Source organism: Anser anser (assembly GCF_964211835.1).
Source record: "Anser anser genome assembly, chromosome: 3".
NCBI classification, from domain to species: Eukaryota; Metazoa; Chordata; class Aves; order Anseriformes; family Anatidae; genus Anser; species Anser anser.
The window spans coordinates 110231718-110253946 of NC_139722.1; the positions used below are offsets into that span (position 1 = coordinate 110231718).

General features: G+C 43.5%; 2 protein-coding genes across 2 annotated transcripts in view; one reads left to right on the plus strand and one right to left on the minus strand.

The window, feature by feature from the left end:
• The window catches only part of LOC310897980 (uncharacterized protein), a 54821-nt gene that overhangs the window by 10687 nt on the left and 21905 nt on the right, over positions 1 to 22229 (plus strand). Inside the window, exon 11 of the transcript XR_014582868.1 lies at positions 21161 to 21364. The gene's annotated coding sequence lies outside the window, so the exon portion shown is untranslated. The remainder of the gene's footprint in view (positions 1 to 21160; positions 21365 to 22229) is intronic.
• Positions 13655 to 18681, minus strand: TMEM17 (transmembrane protein 17). Its single transcript, XM_083832231.1, has 4 exons — positions 18221 to 18681; positions 15113 to 15216; positions 14744 to 14857; positions 13655 to 14359 (listed from the first exon to the last, which is right to left on the minus strand). Exons 1-4 carry the CDS (start codon positions 18321 to 18323, stop codon positions 14096 to 14098), a joined length of 585 nt encoding a protein of 194 aa, XP_083688357.1. The 5' UTR covers positions 18324 to 18681; the 3' UTR covers positions 13655 to 14095.

Consider the following 22229-nt stretch of genomic DNA (forward strand, 5'->3'; position numbering starts at 1 on the left):
TCTCTGTAGGAGGCAGATAAGCATGTGTAATTTTCCATCATAAAGAGAAGGAAGCCATTAGCGGGTCTGTATTTTTGTGGAGTGTGGTTGTTTCTTCGACGAGGTCAAAGAACAAAGCGAGGGCTAAAATAATACTGTCCTCGTTGCTGGGAAACAAACTTTTTCAGCACACATAGAATTGGACAGTAAATGTTATGAAAAACGCAACTCTGTCTCTTCTGCCATCTATCTGCCTTGTAGCCTTGGGCTGAGTCCCTCTTGGAGCTCATCCTCTACAAAATTAGAGCCAAAGCAGGATTTGGCCGGGCACCCTCTCCCCTTTTTTCCCCTTGGCTCCATGAAGGGGGCCCTGCAGGTACCTGTCCTCCTCCATCCATGGGCATGGAGCCCAGGGGAAAAACTCCCCATGCAGGGCATTACTGGGGCATCCAGCATAAGGTAGTCACTGTTCAAGCCCCTTGACATCCTGGCTCAAGGTGAGCCTTTTTTATTTTGGTTGTAAGATACGTATGGTGTGATGGATATGAATTGTTTAAAAAAATAAAATAAAATCTGATCCGTGCTCCATTTTTTCCTAGCCACGTCTGTAGTAGCTGCATGGTTAACAGGCAGATCGCAAAGAATTATGTTACTGCAGAGCACAGCTGGGACTTCTGGCAGCTCCGTGCTACGAGGAATTATCATCTCCCCCTTAATGGCTCGTCCCCACTCTAACATAACGGCTGGGAAGCGTGTCCCCAGCGGTAGCACAGTGCACCAGGGTGATGATAAACCCGAGGATGGGGCTGGTACCAGGATGGCGCGTGGGGAGCACAGACCCATCGGTGCATGGTGAGAGGAGGAGGAGGCACAAGGGGGGAATGGCTGCGTACTGCAGGAGGGACAGGATCGAGGGAGATGGTCTGCGTGCTACAGCTGGATGGAGCAGCTCCCAGGTGGAGGTTTGGAGGCTGGGGTCTCCCGGGGAATGAGGACAAGGAGCAAAGTTCTGCCTGCCTCTGCTTCGCCCAGCGCGCTGCTCAGCTTGCCCTTAAACCCAGGAATAATTAGTGCTGTGGGGAAAGTCCCCAGCATTTAATCTACCCACCCCATCCTATTCCCATACGCATCTTCAATTCACACTGGAAGCCACTGAGGGAAACCCTGCAGTGCCTGTGTGTGAGCGAGTAATGGATGGCTGGGAAGGATCTGGCTTCCAAGAGCTCATGGTCTGAGGCGAGGGCGCATGCCGGCTTCAGCCCCCAACTTTTTGAGGAGCTCTGCCCCTTGCAATTTGCAGGCAAGGCTCCCAATGGGTGCTCTTTCAGGACAGCCTGTGCCCTCTATTGCAGTATTTTGGAGAAATGTTAGGCTTTTATTGGAAGCATCTGTGGTGCACGTGTGCAAAACAGCAGGATTTCGATCCAAACACCAAGCCCATCACGAGCAGTAGGTGTTACTGTTTTCCTGCTACAAACATCAGCTGCTTTCTATCCCAAAGAAGGTTGCTTTTTATTTTCCACCGAGGCCAAAAGAGCTGCATGCAGTCCCCCTTTGCCTTACGGGCTGCCGGCTGGCTGCAGGACAGTCTGCCCCAGGGCTGCATCCCTCTCCTCGCCTGCTCTCCTGAGTTGCACTGAGAGGGGTCGACTTCTTTCCCTGCTGCAGGTCAGTGTCTTGGCACCTGTTCTTCCAAAATCTTTCTCATCTGCCACAGAGTGAATTAATAGACAATAAAATGAGGCAAAAAGTGAATCTTCTGGGTCTGTAAATCTGAATTCTTGCATTGCAGGCTGAGATTGACTGGAAGCTATTCTGCTTCTGACATCCAAAATGGATTTGTCATCTCTCTGTGCAGCATTCAGCTCGTTCGCAGCCCTGGGCCATATGAAATGACACACTCTGTGGATTTATGGGCTATGAGGCATGATTTTTTTTTGCAGCAGGAATCATTCCCACATGCATTATCGTTGAGCTATTGCAGTGCGTGCAGAGATTTGGGAGAGCCTGTGATTAACTTGGAAGCTGGGATTGTCCTGTGGGGGAGCATCAGCTGATGTCAGCTGATTTTTTATTATTTTGCTTTAATTTATTAAAGAGAGTCACCGAGCTCTGGTTGAAATCATTCTCCCAAAATGCTTCAAGTTAATATGCTTCCCTGGGTTTTGAAACAGGCAGGGAAAGCCTTGCCTAGCTGCAGAGCACTGGCATCAGATACAAATCACAGAGCTAGGGGAGAAGACGTGGAGGCACTTCCCTGTGGGAGACCTCTCACCCTATCCGTTGCCATCTGCCTCCCCAGAAAAACAAGAAAGAACGTGAAACATCTCACTGAACATGTGGTGGCCATGGCTGGCACCTCGGTGAAAGCAAAAAATAATGAGAACCACTGCAAAGGGACGTTTTGTTGGACACGTGGGCTGGGCATATCTTGGAGGAGGTGGAAAGGCTCCAACACTGCGGGCTCACAGCGAGTTGCCTCTGCTTGCATTGCAGAAGATAGAAGCAGAAACAAAGGCTGAAACCCAAGAGAAATGGCAAAATGGCTTCAGCTTATTGCTGTTTTTCAAAAACGAAGCCAGTTGTGGGACTGGGAAGCCGATGGAAATGATTTCGGTTTAGAGAGACCCTTGGATAAAAAGCTTCGGGATCAGTGTGACTTCAAGAGCAAAGAAATAAAAGGCTGTGGGAGTGTTATATATCCTATGGCTTGTCTCATGATGCAGGAATGAGGGTACACTCCCTGAAAGGGAGGCTCTGAGTTACCCCAAATCTCCCCAGTTCGGCTGGAGCCGTTCTGCTGGAGCAGGTGCAGGTCGGGCCCTGCAGCACGGGCAAGCACACGGGCACTGCAGGCTGGGAAAGCCCCTGGCTTGTATCCACCTCTGGGCAGAGAAACGAAGCCTGCTCAGCTGTAAAAAAAAAAAAAAAGATGGTGGTTTTCTTCTACAGCAGATCACGGTCTAAAAGCCTCTTCCTCCCTTTCCTATGCCTTCAGCAGCACGTGCTCCCCACCCTGCCCTGCGGCTATCACGATGCAGCACACGGGAGTTTGATTTCTTCGTTAGCGCTGCTGCCACGCACCCAGTTATTACCTGCAGATGTATGTGTGCAAGCAAGGGCTCTGCTGGGATGCAGCAGAGGAGCACTGTCTAAACAGCGAGATTTCCTGGAAGGAGGCAGCGCACACTGCGAATTGGGTCCGTTCCCAGAGCATCTTAACTTGCAAGTGATTAGCTGTTAATTATTATGCTATAAATTACTTAATAAATGAGTATTCTTCACAACACCTATTGTACCCCACGACATCTGCTCAGCTGTGTGAAATACACATAATTACTGGCGCAGAGATGTAATTATAGCTCTTCCTCCACATTCTTGCACAGCCGCCAGCCATGCTGTGGGTGCTGGATCCTGCAGGATGCGCGGGCGATGTGCAGGCAGTGCCACCTTGTCCCCACATCCAGAAGTCCTCCCAGGTGCTTTGGAGTGACTCCACCACAAGGAACCTTCTTCTTACTAATACAATCCTACCAAAATGGCTTTAAGAGCATCCTAAGGGTAACATTAAGCTTTTAAGTTAGCTTAAAAAAAATAAAAGTCCTGCTAAACATTCTGGCTTTATCCTGTTTTTTACAATGTTTTTGCTTAAATAAAAGCTGTAATAATTACAACTACAGGGAAGAGCATGTTCTGCTGCCAGGGTACTTCAGTTCAAGAAGTTTTTCTAGTGACCTAACTTTGTTTACGGCCCTGAAGAGGGAGAGGTGGAGTCTCTCAACTTAGATCATCAAAATATTTGTGCGTTTTGGACCTGCCCTTGAAATTATTCAGATTAACTGTAGCTTGACTTGGTACGGGTATTTGAGCTCGCATTTTTCCTCCAGTTCTTGTCGGTCTGTCTTGTGGTAGTTGGCTGTGGGACTGTGTAATCATGGGTTTGGATGTATTCAGCTATTTTATTTTATTTATTATTTTGGGACACGCAGTGATCTAGGCATGCTCAGAAGAGGAAGGAGCAGGGATGGAGAATGAAGCAGGAAAACATCTTCATGTGGCTGAATGTTAAATCAGTGCAGTAGCTTAAACGTATTGAAGAGGTTTTCTAACATACGGAGCCTAAGTGGCTCTCTTCAGGGCTGGCTGCACACGTGAAGATTTGTTGCACGAGAGATGTGGCTGATAATGTTAACTGTAGTGGGATTCTGGTCTTAGCTTCTACAATAAGACTCCACGATCACCATGATGATGTGCAATCTTATTCTCAGATTTCCATGTTCCCAGACCTTGTCGCACTCTCCTCCTTTCCCTGCCGCGAGGGGCAATGGTACTGCAGCACAGTTTGCAGTATCACGACTTCTTTGCACTCCGGAGACAACACCTGTTTGGATCATGGGAAATACCTGACACGGTTCCAAAGGTACAGCCTGGCAGTGTTTGACGTGGTCAGATTTTAGTTTTCGAAGGCAATATTTGACACTTTCTGAAAATTAAAGATGCTGGCTTCCCACTTATAATGTGACAAACCAGAAACTTTTCAAAAGCACTTTTTGCTGGTAGCTCTGTTTGCTAGATGATGCACTGCTTTACAGGCTGGGTCTGCTTGCTCCTGATTTCTCCTAGCCATAGAGGAGGAGGAAAATAATCCCTTTTCTATCCTAACTGGCTGGTGGTGGGCTAAGCTACGCACACTGACTCTCCCCATTGACAGGTTTGGATGCAGACTGCTTATTTTTTTTCCATTTTCAGGAGAATGAAGGCGCCTGAGATAGAGGGTTTAGGTGACTTGGGAAGCCTCAGCAGTGAATTAAAGCCCAATCCACTGAAACTGTGAGTGCTTGCTCTCCTGCTACAGCTTCTTCATACATTGCAAAGGATCAGGAAGCTATCAACGAGGATAATGAGCACTAGATATTACAACAGGGATTTCTTACATTGCTAGCAAGAGAAAAAGCTGGACTGCCCCTCTGCTGGCAGAAAACAGAATAGAAGATATTTCCAGCAATTTTTTTTCTTCCAAAAGGGTCCAGGCAACAGCATCCATGTAAGTGCACGTTGTTGACAGTGAGACCGATGCTTCTGGTTTTGTTAGAGCAAACAAGACCCTGAGAATGGTCCTGAACACAGCTCTGAAACGCACTGCTCATGTCTAACACACCAAAACCATGCAGAACTGATAGCAGGACAAACTCGGTGTTTGGCAGCCTACCTCTATTAAACGGGTGCTAAATAACAGTGCCATCACTGCACAGCTGCTCGCATGCCAGCGTGGGCACCCGAGCTGAGGCACCGAACCAGCTGCACATGCTTGTTCTTCAGATGAACAGCACTGGGTTTTCTGCAGGGCCGAGCCACGTGTGCCTGGAAAAGTGCCTCATTCTCCTATCGGTGTAAAAATTAGGGAAACGGTGTATTCTGGATACCTTTCACGTGGGATGGTGATCTGATGGTATAAAATGGGAAACGCGGCATCACGCAGGGCATGCGGCGAGCAGAGCCAGCTTGAAAGTCTTTGGGCATTCAGGGGAGAAGGGTCCGCCAGCCTTCAGACCCACACTGGCACTCGCTCACTGCCTGATTCCAGAAGTGCTAACAAAGCAGTAAAGTGGCTCAAAGCACTACGCAATTTTTCTAGACTTCTTGATTCTCTAAGCGTGAAGAAGCAGAAATTATTTGTTGTTTAATCATTTGTTCAGCAGGGCAATAGGCAGAGATCTTACCTGGAAGAGATGCTGAGAAGCATGGTCTTTCTGTTCTAGTTAGGAAGTGTGGCTATGGATTTTTTTTTTCCCCAGGAAAATACCCTCTCTCTCTTTTCTCCCTGAAAGGTTTAGCATTTTTTTATTTTTTTTTTCATTTTTTTTAAAAATTATTTTTTTAAAGCTTGAAACAGAGCAGTATCAATTTCTGAGTGTCTGGACTTCTGAAAAAAAATAAAACAGTGCAAACACCTTTTGAGGATGAAGAGATTCCAGCTGATACTGTTTGAGGTCACTGGTTTTCTGTAGGTGTCATGAGAGATGAGTTGTACTTCCCCAGGGTGCTGGGGTTGGAGGAAGACACCTGATTTCTCACTCAAGTGGGACGATATACGTCCTCAGCGCTGCTTGCTCTGGTTTTGCTTTTGTTTTGGGACATGTTCGGCGGTAGCATGAAGGAAGGTGGGATGCAGAGGTCCCGCTCAAGCTCCTGTCACAGCTGGTGACCGCGCAGGGCCAGAATATTAGCAACTGGCTGCCAGCCAGCACTAAAAATTCAAGCTGCTGGCTGCCTGATTAACTGCCAGCAATACAGCCTCGGCAGCCTACAGCAGTGGCAGCTGGCCATATGGTGAAATTAAAAACACAAACATAACCCTTCCCTGGGTCCCCACCGAGGGTCCATCTTTCTGTCAGAGGTTTAATATCAGTTAATGTCCCTATTGACAGGGCAGCAGCACCAATGGTCACAAAGCTGCCCTGTGCTGGGGACTGACTTTGGGGTGGGAGGAATGACCGCTCAAACACGGAAGGTGGGAACCCGCTGTCCGGGGAGCAAGGGGTACATACTGCTGCTCTCTTGCCTTTCTGGATCAGCACCAGCCTTTTGCAACATATAATTCAAGCTGTACAGACAAATGAGAATGTGGGCAAATGTGGTGCAGGGAATGTTTAGGACTGAACCAAATTATTCGTTCAGTGCATCTTAAACAATCCCTTGCAGACTATTCCTCGGTTATTTTTCTTTCCCAATCTCTGCTTATCACTGTAATATTTCATGCCTCATGCTTCTGAAAAAAAATAAATAAATCAATATTCAAGAACAAAGTAATCCAGAGCTTTCCTTCATTTCGGTCTTTTGTATCCTAGGGCGGTTCTAACTCAATAACCGAGTTTTTATTGTGTCACATTTCACTGTTGCTGACTGTGACCAGCCTGCCTAATCCTTTTGCTGCTGCCTTATCAGGATTTTTGTAATTCATTGTTTGTCCATTTTATTTTCCTGGCTTTTAGAGCTTTTTGATTTTTTCCACACACCCCAGGTCTAGGAAATTTGTGGCCGCCCTCTGCGCTTGCTCAGTCTGAGAGGTGGTCACATACAAAGGCAGGCAGGTATCTAACCCTGAGAGCCCGATTTAAGCAGCTGGGATTGCATTCTCTCCAACTGGGGAAGAGGAAAAATTCAATATTCTCCAAACTCAGCAACCTGGAAATGTTTCCATTACTGGTGGCAGTGGTGAAAGAGCAGGGAACCTCTGCGTGGTGCCATCTCCCTGCATGTGTTCAGCCGGTACGCCGTTGCAGATATGCAGCATGCTAACCGTGCAAACCCCACCACACACCCAGAAGTGGGGGTCACGGCGATCCTAACAGGATGGTGCCTCTTTGTTTAGAGAAATACAGCTTGCACAGCACCGTCACTCTGCTACTAGGATGCTAACACATGAAAGCAAGTGTCTTTGTAGAAGCAGCGTGTTGCTTCTGCTATCTGTCAGCCAAAGCAGCTCTATCAAAATAACTGGACAAGCTGTGATTTATTTTTGGCAGATTAAACCACTGAGTTCTGAATAAATGACTGATTATTTAATAATCCCTCTTGCTGGCTAGAAGTTAATGTGTGTATGTAGTGGGAAGTGTTCACCTGCTTGCTTGTTACTCTAGTACAAGACTGTATATGTTGTGTAGAGGTGGAAAGAGGGAATTGTTTTTCTATTTGAAGGTGACACACATTTTCAGGCACAGTGTACTAGCCTTCTAAGGACTAACACAAGACTCCTTTCTTGTGGTGTGATTGGTTTAAAAATATAAATTGAAAGGAAATCATTGTCAGATGGCACAACCGAGTAGTGTTTCTTTGTGGTGGGACACATCAGCTGAGCATACTTACTCCCATCATATGCCCCTCAACGCGGCAGACTGGAGTGGTTCACCAGGACAGTCCCCTGGTGCCCTTGTATGTGGGGCACGAGGAGACATCTGCTAAAGCCCCAAAATTACACCCAGGGTATCCCACACAGCTGTCTCCATTCAACCCACTAACTCTGATTTTTGAGTTCTTTTAATCAGGGTTGCAAGACACTCCTGAAGTTGTTCCCAGCTGGGGTGAAGACTGAGACTCTTTAACCCTTCTTCCTTGGTGTTATAAAGCTTGTTCTTCTGGAGATAGCTTTCCAAGGTGGTGTAATTTTTCTCAGGAGTTATGTTCTTAGGTGAAGGCTGTTGCACCAGGAATGTAGCTTTGTCTTGGCTGACCAATGCTAGCAACTTTTAAAGGTATTTTTTGAAGGACATGGTGACCTTGAAATTTTTCTATCGTTGCTGTCTCTATTCAGTGAGCTTAGCTGTGCTTTAGGACACCCCAAGCTGTTGTTGCTGTATTCAGAATATGGTGGAAGCCTAACTAAGGTGCATGTATGAATTGTCTACTACGCACTGAGGATTTTTCTACTCTGATAATTCTGGGAAGTTTTTATAGGCTGCTGGAGTGGCTTGGGTGATGTTAGGAAGATCCTTGGCAATGCACTTTTTTTTTTTCCTTTTTTTACTGATTGGTTTTTGTTGTCTTCCTAACCATGCTGAGTCATGTGAAAAAATGAGTGACCTTTAGGTTTTCTGGGACTTGAATTTGAAAGTAAAGGTATTGTTCAAAGGGATGTTGTCTTGTCAGTTCCAGCACTTCTGGTAAGCTTTCATTTTCAAACTGACGTGTTATCAAAAACATAATTCAAACCTGGAATCCTTTGCAGTTCAAACAGGAGATCAACCATCTTGTCGATCCAGAATCGTGCATATTGGTCACGAGCTGTAGGTTCCTCTTTAAGCAACTGAGGACCAGTAGCTGCATGGGATAGGAGAGGCTGTTTGAAGCTCCAGCCTGCCACAAGCTCTCTCCGTGCAGAGTAATGTGAATTAAATCAATCCCCCCAGCGTTAGCAGTATGAGTGACTGGGAGTAAGTGTATGTGATGTTCTTCTCACCTTAAAGACTTCAGCTGAAGGCATGGTTTGAATAAACTGAGAAGATGGTAATCAATGGCTCAAGCATTTTTGTGTGAATTTTTGACTTGGAAGTTGCATGGCTCTATCAAAGGTGAATAAAGAAGGGCCTTTTCTATCCCTTAAAGAACAACAGTGGTTTCTTTCACAGACTGTGGGAACTCCTTCCCTAACACTGCATTAAGGCAGCTCTTAAGGACGTCAGGAATACTTCCGAATTTCACTGGGGAAGCCATAGGTCTTAGTGTGATCATGTTTGCAGCTGTCTGCCAGCCTTGTTCTGTCATTCCCTATGGGTTCCCTGTTGTGCTCGTGTCTCCTGGCTAGTATGTGCTTCCCAAGAATGGTATCTTTATTACTTTCAAACCTTGGATCGTATGGAAAATGTTTCTTTGTAACAAGGTGCATAAGTTGCATTTATATAATGAATGTGGAACTGTATCCTGTAAGCTGCTGCTTAACTGGTGAAATAATGTGTTTCCTCTGAATCCCTGTAAGATTTCAAGCCAGTAACTCAGCACACTTATTTCCTTCTAATAAATCCTCTGCTCTTTCAGTGGCATCTATCATCAACATAGTAATTTTCCCTCAGCGTTACACTTCTTGAACCTATTTATTCTGTCATAGTTTTTTTTCTTGTTCTTATCAGTTGACCCTTATATACAGCTTTGCCTGCCTCCTGCAGAAGACCTCTCTATTATCTTTGCTTTATTTGAAGCACTGAACAAAGTCCTTTTTAATTGCTGCTGTCTGATCTTTGTCCTAGAGAAGCAAAATTAGTTCTTTCAAAATAAATGATCTCTGGAGCCTTACCCAGCTATCAAACATGACTATTGACTGACTACCTTATCAGACCATGTAATGGTGCAGATTCTACTAGCTTCATTAACTATTTAAAGATTAACACAAACTCTATTCTAGTTTATAAGAGACAAAGACGAGAGTGAAGTGTATGATCTCACTCTTCTGGATACAAATCTTCCAGCAATCTGTAAGAGTAAATTGTTGGTATAGGAAGGTTAATGCTGCACCCCTTCTTCCATAAATTGTCTGTCTTTATCAAATTTGTCCCTTCTCTCGTGTCTGCCATATCAGATTGGCCTAAGTGAGGTATATAAGTGAATCCTCTTCCAAATTTAATTTCACCTTCTCGGAAGCCCAGATACTAGTTAAAAAAAAAAAATCCTTTAATAAAAGTCTATTTCTGACAAGGAATGAATGCTGACTTCAGATTTTAACAACTCAGCAACTACACCCTTGAATACAAAATACTCCATCAAATTGATCAGAAATCTAAAAATAGCATTTTAAGGTAATATGCCTGTTCTTCACTTTTCTTCTTTGGTTAAAGGAAGTAGAGATTTCATTTCAAACTGGCTGTTGACCTTTCCTAACAATTAACTTGGTAAAATAACTGTGGGGTTGAGTTCTGTATGTAGACTTCTGCTGTTCAAAGGTATTGCTTATGAAGGGAAAGCTATTGATAGCTATCAGGTGATGAGATGCACCCAGTGGTCCTGAGGGAACTGGTGGATGTAGTTGCGAGGCTCTTATTATATTTAAGAAGACATGGCAGTCCAATGAAAATCCCACTGACTGGAAGAGGAGAAACAACCTCCATTTTTTTTAAAAAGGGAAAGGAAGAGCCAGGGAACTACAGGCCAGTCAGTCTCAGCTCTGTGCCTGGCAAGAGCATGGAGCAGATTGTCCTCAAAACTATGCTACGGCACATGGAAGATAAGGAGGTGACTGGTGACAGCCAACATGATTTCACTAAGGGCAGGCTGTGCTGGACAAATCCGTTGCCCTTCTACAATGGGGTTAAAGCACTGGTGGATAGGGGAAGAGCTACTGACATCATCTACCCGGACTAGTGCAAAGCATTCGACACTGTCCCCCATGACATCCGTGTCTCTAAATTGGAGAGACATGGACTGCTCGGTGGGTAAGGAATTGCCCGGGTGGCCACACTCAAAGAGTTGTGGTCGACTGCTCAATGTCCAAGTAGAGATCGGTGACGAGTGGTGTTCCTCAGGGGGTCAATACTGGGACTGGTGCTGTTTAACATCTTTGTGGGTGACATGGACAGTGAGATCAAGTGCACCCTCAGCAAGTTTGCTGATGACACCAAGCTGTGTGGTGCGGTTGATGTGCTGGAGGGAAGTGATGATGCTTGTTTGAAGTCTCACCAGTTCCTGCCAAACTTAGCAAATGGTGAGAAAGTCCTAGTGCAATTCTGCATTTGTTGTTCTGTCTTCCTGGAGCACTACTGTAATTTTCTCCTGTCTCTGGGTATGTGAGGAGTGGGGAAACTCATGGGAAAAAATGCAGCTGTAGACTGTGAATGTAAGTTTCTAAGTACTTGCAGGCTTTCTTCATAATTAAATGTTCAAAATGGTAATGATGAAATGACTACCAGGTCTGGTATGAAACCTGAGCAGAGGCAGTCCAGAGATCCTGGACTCGTCAATATCGTTGCTGAAGCTTCACATCCCAGGCTGGTTTCTACCTTTTAGCATTTCCAGGCAACTCTTATTTCTAACAGTGCTTCTCTGAATGCTGTTCTCTGTATCCACTTCATCAATATTCTGTCTGTCTCTCCAGCAAAGAGGCGTGTATCCCTGTATCTTTGGCTCCTGATAATTGTCCTACATGGCAATTTGATCTTCCAGGCCTATGGTTTCCTTATCACTAAAGCAAGGATTTTGAATCGCGTCTCACAGCCTTAAGCCTGGAGGCCACTTCCTTGTTGTCAGTATTGGTGTATCGTTAACTTTTTTTTTTCAGTCCTTATCATGTTGTATGTGATGTATTTGGTGTCAAAAACATTCCCAACCATTACACTCTTATCTTACAACAGAGTTTAACATTTAAAACTTTTTAAGGTGATAGAGGGAAGAAAACCAAAGAATGTGGCATTCCCTAGTTCAGGCAAGAGATTAGATTACTACAGGTACATTCTGTCTCTTCAGAGCTTAGTTTACTGTACCATTTCCGTGTACCTCCCTGGTAATACCCGCCCTGTCCCACAGTGGGTTTTTAATAAGGGGAACAGGCAAGCTACGTGCAGGGCGGGAGGGATGGCAATTGCCCTAGAATTTCTTCCAAGCTGTTCGATGCTTGTGCTGTTAATGAGATCAAGGGCAGGTTTGGAGGTGCACGTAAGAAAAAGATGCTGACTTGACTCCCTATGTTCCCTTCAACAAATTATTGGAAGGCATTGCAAGCTAGCAGGGCTCAACTACCATATTGTATTTTGTTAACCTGTATTTCTGTAACAGCCGGGTTTCCTTAGTGGTGGAGGTGAGCTCCTTGGAGGTCTACCCTCCATCCTCCGCCAGAAAGGGCAGCCTGCGGTATTAGACCCATTGCACTGGGCCAGGAAGAGGCTGTATGGCTACAGAGGCACTAAGACATCTGAGCTATGCTCCACAATTACAGGAGAAAAAAGGTTTTTGATATTTCTGTTTGGCCTGTCAGGACCCATTATGCTGTGATCTGTTACTGTAATGGATCCTACCAAGCTTCTCCTGTACCTCATCAGCCCTGGCCTTGGCGCTGTGCAGCAGTGTAGCTGATAGGAACTGTTTCACATTTTTATATTGCATCAGTTACAAATGTTTTTACAAGGGGTTTCTAATGCTGCAAAACCGTTTTTCAAATGATCTAACTTAAGCCTCAATTTCTCTCTTGCAGATTTTAGATGATGGGCTTCAAATGTTTTACATTAACATTACATTTAATTAAGAAAGAGATTCTTAGAGACTCTCATAGAGGAATTCTCTTTTTCTGCACAATAGCTAATTCTGTTGTTGGCAGTAGTCATGGTTTGTTTAAAAGCAAACGAGTATGTGCTTTGATAATATATGCTTCCCAATAACAAAATGGGGGGGGGGGGGGGGGGGGAAATTCAGTAGAATTGAGTTCACTCATCCAGTGAAGAACACCATTCACTCATACATTGAAAACCAAATATGTGAAACAAAGATAAATGCCTTCTTTTTGCTATAGGTTCTTTGAGCTTTTAACATCCATCAGCTTTAAGCATACTGTGCCTTTTTCACGTAAGACTTCTTTACCTTACTTTGAGTAGTCTGGATGTTTGTGCCAGCTCCAAAAAACTGAATACTCTTGCCCAACTGAAAACTCAAAGGATTCATATAAAAATGTATTTTACTTCTAATTTTCCTCCCTCATTGACAAGAAAAACTAACACTGAGCTATTACTGAAACTGAACAAGATAGTCCAGACATTAATACAAACAGGAATGAGAGGACCTTGGTATATGTCCTGGCTTGCAAGAAACATGCTCTGCCTTCAGTGATACAAACCAATTTTTTTAATGGCTATAATTTTGCTACTGCTGACTTATTGGATCTCCTGTGTGAGAAAATTGCACCATTCATTTTGAATGGCTTGATAGTTAAAACCCTAGCTAAGCCAAAGAAGAGGAGTGTAGGAGTTCTGAGCAGAGAACACTTCATAAACTCCATTCCTAGTTGATTAGTTAGGAATTCCTAGTGCTGGAATGATCTTCAAGACCACCTCAAACTCTAGTTTTTGCTTACTGTCTCATCACTGGCATCCCTACTGTTCTTTCTGGGACTTGAGTTTTCCCTATGTTCTTATTCATTTTTTCCTTAACTGCAATACTAGACTTTGAACACCCACAAAACCTGGAAGAATAGAGAGAAAATTGCTGTCAATCCAAACGTGTATAAAGGATTTATTGTAAACAAAATATTTCTGTGCAAACAGTTAGGAAAATAGTCTTCTGTTCTTTAGAAATGGCACATGACTTTTTAAAATGTCAAAGCCACCAAACCTACTCTGTAGGTACTTCATGCAGTAACAGAGCACAGATGAATTGGTCCACTCAGCAAGCAATGATTTTTTTTTTTCTTGCAGTGTGGACCTCAGCTCTGAGGTTTAATGTTGGCTCTTATGCAAGACCTATTTTTTTAATGCCCCTGAAGTAGGAAGATTAATAATGACCCAACGAAACAAAACCAGAGCTGTAGCAGCATGAGGACTGCCTCTGTTGGCTTCTTAGGTCCTTGGTGTGTGATCCCCAGCCAGCATTGGTCATGTGAAGCTCCTCAGCATGGGCCCCCACCAGCCCTGGACACTGTACTCTCTTCTTAACTCAGGCTGTAAAACTCATGCCCAGGGTGTTCCTCTAGCCTGTCAAATTCATTAAGGCGGAAGTGAGTTGCCAGTTTGTTCACCATTCTCTTCAGGGTGACAAAGGCTGCAATGACTTGGAAGATTAGGAAGAGGGCAAAGATGATATTGACAGATCTTTCCAGTGGCAGAATTTTCAAACCTTCGTTAAATAGCAAGAAGAGAATTATAGGTAACTGCAGGAGGAGAGTCAGGAGCCAAAACCCAGCCAGCTCAGGGACCTATAACAGGGAGATAACACCTTTTAAAAACTGGCAGTTGGAGATGGAAAAAATACAAAACCACTTATTTTTAATCTTCTAAAACACAGGAAATAATGTGAAATGGCAAAGTGAGGTGGCTTAACATTTCCATATACCACGTTTTTAACAGTACTTGTATTTTCTGAAAAACAGTTTTGGGGAGTGAGAGGGGTCCCCTCTGAGGGTGAACTTGGAATCCACAAAAGTTAATGCAAGCTGGTGCCAAGGTAATACAAGATGCAAGCTGTAAATCAGAAATAACTTCAACTTAAAATCTCTTGAATGAACTGCCATGCCATTTTATTTATGTTCAACTGCAGAAAGCTCTCCTGCACAAAATAAAATGTATGTGTAGTAACATACCTTCTCCTGCAGATTGCCCATGTATCCCAGGTACAGTCGAATGCCCTCTATTAGGGAGGCTAGGATCATGACTGTGACCAGAATGAACTTGTAGTAATCTGACAGGACTGGATACTAGAGGGAAGAAGAGAGTAAAAGTTTCTACCATGTTGTGTCATAACATGTCATCTGTGGTTAAATGAAGAAACCGTATGCTACTGTAAGTTTACAGTGTTGTATTGGCTTTCAAATACTCTTGAGCCTCCAGTTTCAAGCAAATCCCAAATAAACCTACTTAACTTCTAATGTCAGTGAGCACCATCTCTGTATGGGGAGGTGTTTGATCAGAAACGTTACACTTACAGACAACTACTTTCCTTTAGAACTTACCTTCAGCTGGAGCATGACAACGCTGCTGAGCCACCAAAATGGGAAAAAATAAACGTTGAAATAGAGGGACATCTGTAGTGGTAAACTGGAAACTATTTCATTATCTGTAGATAAACAGAAGCTTTTATCACTCCTAGTTTGTACCATAGTTCAGACAGAAAGATTGTTCCATCTTAGCTTCAAGCAAGAGCATTAACACCTTTCTCCATCAAGTTAAATGTTAAAGGTTTTCACATATCAAGAAGAAAAACTACCCTATCTTAGGCTACACTATTTTCTGGAATCTAAGGTAACTTCCAGTACACAGGATACAGAAATTTTATTGCTTAATCGTAAATTCAAGCTGTGTGTCTGATTGTGGAGTAAGCCATAAGCTACCACCTAATCAATCTGACTGATAGGCTTAGCTCAAGTATTGCTGTATACTGATACTGCAGAAATATTAGGTGGTAATTTTATTGCTGTTCTTAAGAGAATGGTCAAAGTTGAAATGAGTACACACTGGATTATCCTTGTTTTGTACATGATCTTCCTGTGTAGGGACTTAATGCTAGAGAGCAGGCTTGCAAGAAACCTGTAATGCTTTTAGTTCTTAAGAACTTCAAATACATATCAAATGAAAACTTATTCAAGACTGTATCAACACGTTTTGTTCTCTTCAGTGTAGAGAACAGTAAATATTGAACTCTGCAGGCTGTAAATTCTATATTTACCATTTAATTATAGATCTAAAAGATTAGACTGAAAACAAGGAAAAATATAAATGGGCATTCCAAGGGAATTGTTCATTTTTAATGGGTGAGGTTTTATTGTCATAGTCAACTGATATTGCAACCCATTTACTTCCATTACCAGCAGTCCCATTTTTCACATTTTCCCCGAACGTAGACACGTTTCCTCACTTAATAAGTGAAGCTAAGCTCTAACTAAGAAGCACTAACTAAAAACTAAACAAGTTTAGATAGTATTTGTTGTGACCTATTGATTTGTATTCAAGACTTCTGTCTGTCTGCTACAATGACAATATTCAATTGAAACTCAGACTGACAGCTATACTTCTTTGCTTCCAGACTCAGAACCACCTCTCTTCTGACATTACTGTCTCATTCCGTATCTTCCGGCCATTTTCATACCTGTCTTTGTTCCATCTCAGTCTGGCATCCCTGTTTCCAGTCCAGCAACATGCAGCCTGGTACAGTCTGTTCCAGAAGTCTTTATGACAGTTGCAGAAGTATTCATGGTAGCTACTAGACTAGGTGGGAACGGATGAGGATTTGGGAGCAGAACTAGGACAGACCTTAAGGGTAGGGTGTGAGGGGCAGGAATTTGTTATACTGAAATAGAAAGTGTAAGACAACCAATATCCTTGTTTAATAATCCCATTTTTAAGCATCAGCACTTTGCCACAATCTACAAATGAATGAAAATCTATAGGTATTTCAGTTTCACTATCTACCTAAATTTGTCCTAGCTGTCCTAATGAATCAGTCTCTCAGCCTCAAAACTAATGTAGTAATAGTTGATTTTGGAGGGCACTGAGGTAGAATTCCAAAACTGTTTTATTTTTCAACAAACAAAAAAACCCCAAGACCATCCAATTACAAGTCACTATGTAACTACATAATATGCAATGGATGAACATTTAATAGTTCATAATGCTATTCAAAAACAGAAGCCAAGAGCTCTAATTTCAATTGCAATGATGATGTTTGAAGTACATTAAAGGTTTCATCAATGCAACAGTGGTATTTGTAACTTCTGCTCAAGTTTTAAAATTGTCTTTTCAATGAATGCTTAGCAATACAAGACAATTCTAATTCATTTTCTATTCCTAATTTAACTCGTACTTATTTTCTGGAATTGTTTTTAAAAAAAAAAGGAAATGCAAGACTATTGCAATGGCCAATTCTTTCATGCTAGGTCAACTCACTGAAGTATATATGCGTAAGCTTAAGATTTGAAATCCTGATCTGTAAGAAACTAACTGTATGTTTGCTGTTGCTTTCCATGGGCTGAATACGCAGGTAGGAGTTTTCGTAAAAGGAAACTGAAAAGAAATGACTAAAATAGTCATTTTCTCACTTCACATTCAATCACTTTCTCGGAGCCTAGAAAAATATGTTGTTTGATAAATGAAATGATTTCGTAACCAGTGTGAGCAGTACAGCTACACTGGCATAACTACACAAAGAAAGTGACTTTTTGATTAATTGTATCACCTAGGAACTGATTTATCAGTTAAATGTTTGTATGTTAACTTCTATGAACATTACCTTCCTACATTGACAGTAGCCATGAAAATAAACTGTCTCTCCAAAGGTATGAAAAAGGGGCATGTTATCCTGTAGGTTTCACTGGCAACGTGGTGAATAGTTATTAGTCCTTACGGCAGACTTGGGAAAAGAAAGAAAGCTGATACTTTGAGATTTTGCTATCTAACTGTAACTTGGTGTACCTCTTCAAGCTTTTGAGTATCTTGTGTCCAAACTGTGCAGAAATACTGACCTTAAACCAGTAACTCAGTTCTTTTTTGTTCTCGTTCCCTATAAATCATTTTTCCTTTTTATTTTGGAGGTCTGAGTATCTGGTGTGTGAGTAACAATGGATTTTACCTGTAGTATTTCACACAAACCCTCTTCCAGTGCTGTAAAGGTGGGTATAAACTATCCTGTACAACTGACTTTAAAACATCCTGTTGAATATTCTCTGTGTCCAGGAAACCAGTCCTAAGCCTACAACACTACAGCATGGTAAGTGCAGCGTGATACTGAAACTGTGCTTGCTCTACTCCGGAAATTATTCACTAAGCCACACTACACTACTGGCGGCGAAACCAGACCTCGTGTACAGGGCATCTCCACTTTTCACCAGCGTTGCCCAGGCTTGGAGGAGGGCGGTGGGGTTTCCCTCCAAGCCGGGTCCGGCAGCTCCGCCATCCCACCCCCACCCACTTTTTGGGGTCGAGTCGGCTTCCTCTCATCGCCCACAGCCGCCCCAACGGCCACCAGGAGACGCTTGGCACCGCCATCTTGGTTGCTGGCAAGCGCTCCCCGCCTCCCCCCCCCCGGTTGCCCCCGCCGCCATGTTTGTTGCGGGCGGGCCGATTACCTGCACGGTCGCCGGGGAGCGGCGGGCCGGCGCCGCGGCTGTCGGTGAAGACGGTGCGGCTGAAGGAGCCCAGCCGCCGCCTCAGCGGCTCGGGCAGCGACATGTTGCGAGGCAGCGACTTGTCGTGGTTCCTCCGTCGCCGTGGCGACGGGGCGGGGTGCGCAGGCGCGGTGGGGGCCACCGCGCTCCCGCTGAGGGGCTGGGACGAGAGAATGTGGGGAGCTGGTGGAGCTGTGCTGTTGCTAGAAGTGAATGTCCATGAGGCTCGTTTTGTGATATAATCACAGAGTCATTAGGGTTGGAAAAGACCTTCAAGATCATTGGCCCAACCATCACCCTACTACCGATATCGCCCACTAAACCATGTCCCTAAGCACCACGTCCAGCCTTTCCTTGAATACCCCCAGGGACGGTGCCTCCACCACCTCCATGGGCAACCCGTCCCAATGCCTGACTGCTCTTTCTGAGAAGAAACGTCTCCTCATTTCCAAACTGAACCTCCCCTGGTGCAGCTTGAGGCCGTTCTCTCTAGTCCTATCACTAGTTACCTGTGAGAAGATGATGACCCTCAGCTCTCCACAAAATGTCCTCTCCTTGAGGGTGCCTCTCTGTGTCACTATTAAAAGCAGCGGTGCAGTCAGCGCAGACTTTTTATTCCAGTTAGGTTTTGTCCCTTATGGGATGCCCTCTCAGCATTAAGAAAAACTGTTAACATGAAAACAAGTTCTGCTTGTTCCTGCTTTAGAAAACACGGTCACTTTGTGTCTGAACCCTAAAAATGAGGTAGTCTGTTCACCAGGTTTTTCGGCTTCCCTTAGGGCCTGATTCTGTCTGAGGAGAAAGGATGTGCGCAGGAAGTTATTTTCCTCATGACCAGAATGAAAGAACAGCTTGTGCCCTTTACTACAAGGATTGGTAACAATTGTGGTTTTACTGAACATAATATGACACGTCAACTCCCGTTCCATCTCCTAAATCCTTTCCCCGTCTCCTCTCTCCTTTCCCCAAATTGTATTTAGCTACTTCCCTGGGTGATCGTTCTCTAGTATGACTTTCCAAACTCAATTATCTCTGACTAAATAATTTAAAGCCTAGTTTAAATTTAATTTCTTTCTATCCCACTGGGAGAACTACAGAGGAAGATAGCTAAACAAGCATGAGTTCTGAGAAATCCATTTGGCTATCGAGCTGATGAACGATGTGATATTGACAACAGATACTTCTCCAAGAGTTCTCCAAACACGTGTATGGCAGCAGGAATCTGCACAATAAATAAATAAATAAACTGGCCGTGACAGCCTTCAGAAGAGACGAGGAGGAAGTGATTTTCAAATAATGGCAGCAGATTTGGAGAAGGAATTACAGATATCCCAGAATTTGAAGGGATGCTGTGCATGTCCCCTTAGAGGTGGGGAAGGCAGCAGGCTCTGCTGTGTAAGTGATTTTATAAAATAAAGCTTGAAGTGCAGGTGAGGCTTATCCCTATTTCATGGAAAAGACAAAGCAGCTCAGCAGCACTATCAGGTCTGCGTGGCACCAGGGCTACCTAGGTAGCACAGGCAGGACAGCTCTACAAACAAATAATTTAGTAAAAGCAACAAGTCTGAATGTTTGTCCAGCTTTTTTTGACCTGGCTATGTAACTTTGAAGCCTGTCCTGTTACAGGCACAGTGACGGTGATGCCTGTGCTAGTTAGCCTGTTTTGGGGGCTGTAAAGCAACACAAGCTGCAGTCACAGATGTGCGCACAGTTGTGTCCTAGCTAGATGTGGATGCCAAAGCTCTGAGCTGTGAGGGCAGTAGAGTTATACCACAGTTACAATGATAAAAATCTGGGAGCGGATGCTTGCTAATTAGCGAACTACCTGGTAAATAACTGAAGGGCTCAAAGATGACTTTTATGTTTCAGGAAGCATTAACATTAATGCTGGTTTTCATAGGTAGGTTTCTGAACATTAAAAAATGCAATCTGTATTTGTTATTTTGCCAATTGCCAATAGATGCTGTCAGACTCAACAACTATAATGGTGACTTTTGCACAAATCTCACCATAAAATTCTTTGCTATAGACAGCGGTGAGATGATGAACCTGTGCAATATTACCAACGAGATAGTAAAACAAAGTTTCAGGCACTTGTTGCGTTTGTCCTGATCTCATTAACACCCTTTAAATTAGGGGAACACTGATCCCACACTCTCAGGTAATTAGACGAAAGGAACAGGTTTATACGAATTAAAATTATGGCTGATTAAGTCAGTTCCTTGTGGAAGTCTTTTTTTTTTTTTTTTTCCCACTGTATAAACTGGTGGCCTGTTAAAGTTCAGCCTTTAAGTATTTTCCTTTTGATTACTTTCTCAGCATTGAGGGAAGAATTTTCCCTGAACTGCACAATACTGTTCCTTTCCTGTTGCCAGTGGCTTTGAGCAGAGGCCCTGATCTCCCACATGCTCTGATTTTCTTATGTTCCCCAATTCTGAAAACCTATCAAGCATACAGTCAGGTATCCAGCCAGCAGCTCTATGGCAGTCAGTGGGACTTTGCAAAATTGGGCTCTGCTCTTTCAAAAACTGTGAAGCAATCCAGCTTAGCAGTCAGTGAAGTGTAAAACTAAGCAGCAGGTAAAGGAAAGGCTGGTGGAATGCAGACACCACAAGAAATGCATGGATTTGCCATGTGAACTCTATTTCCAGACTCAAGGTGTGAATCTGTGATATTTGGCAGTCTTACATTTTCAGCAGATGGCCAAGCATCCTACATGTCCCTGAGAAATGAAATTGTGCACTTTTTTGTTTAATATTTTTGTCTGCGCAAATACTTAAAATATTCCCCGAAGATGGAATATAGGCTTTGTTTTTACTAATTCTGTTTAATTTTCTTTAGACCAAGGCACACATCTTGGGGGGTCAATTTAATGAACAAAATTCTTCTGATTTTCTGTAGGGGCGTTTGGAGAGCACCCACTCCATTTTCAAGCAGAAGAGAATCTTAGAACGTGAAGAATCAGAACACCAGAACATCTGCACTGACAGGTCAGAGCTTCCTGTAACATTAGGATATCAATATGGGCCATAAGGAGTGGAAGAAGGAAAAACATTTAACTGTTACGTGACGGAAACCGTTATGATGACCATCTGTGTAAATACGGTAAGTGTCCAGCTTTTGTGATTAAAACCGGTTTTGGCATTTTCCTTTTGTAATGTGAAGACATTCTGCTACTTAGTTTCTTTGTGTCTATCCATGTATGAAAGGTTAAGGTAGAAATAACCAGATTTCCATTTCTCTGTGTGTTGAAATAAGCTACTGAAATGTGAAACTGGAAGAAATAAGCTCATAATTGCGCAGCATATTAAATGACCGTTTTATTTCTCTCCACACATGCTAGCTATAAATAAAACAAAAGTCTCTGAAAATCTGCCTGAAAGCTTTAAATCAGAGGAATATTGGATCTTTGTGTATCCACAGTAGTCCAACTAAGTTGGTAGACACTGGCTTGGCTCCCAGACCGAAGCTCCTGGGGCTCTCTGGCAACAGCACTAAGCCATAAACACCAGATGCAGTATATCTATCGAAATTAAATATCAGCAGTTTTTTACAGTTGGCATTTCAGAAACACAGAGTTCATTTAAATGGTGCCAGTGGTTTATCTTTGCACCTGAATTGCAATGGCTGTATTTCTGAATTTGCTGGGGTGGAATCTCACAAATGAGATTTTCCCTGGCATGCCTGTGCTGCTGCCCCTTATGTAGCCTTAAGCGTGCAAGCAACAAAAGTCACACTCCTCTTTGCTTGACCCTTATTAATACCTGCCCAGTGTTTTGTTTGAAACGCTGTAAAATGTAAAAAGTGCTGGTGAGTCGAGGTATGTGCAGGCAAGCAGAGTACAGGCTTGCTTTCTCCTCCTGTTCTCAGAATGAAGTGACAGATTGGTAGTTTTAACAAATTACAAATGCCACGAAGACTCTAATGTGTGTGTTTGAAAGGATCGTGTTATTAGCTGTGACAGTGTCTG

Excerpts from the sequence above, each read along its gene's own strand:
- TMEM17 (XM_083832231.1), bottom strand. The coding sequence starts at position 18,323 with ATGTCGCTGCCCGAGCCGCTGAGGCGGCGGCTGGGCTCCTTCAGCCGC. Across the intron at positions 15,217-18,220 it reads GCTCCCCGGCGACCGTGCAG|ATAATGAAATAGTTTCCAGT; the intron begins GTAATCGGCCCG and ends GTTTATCTACAG. Across the intron at positions 14,858-15,112 it reads TTGTCATGCTCCAGCTGAAG|TATCCAGTCCTGTCAGATTA; the intron begins GTAAGTTCTAAA and ends TCTTCCCTCTAG.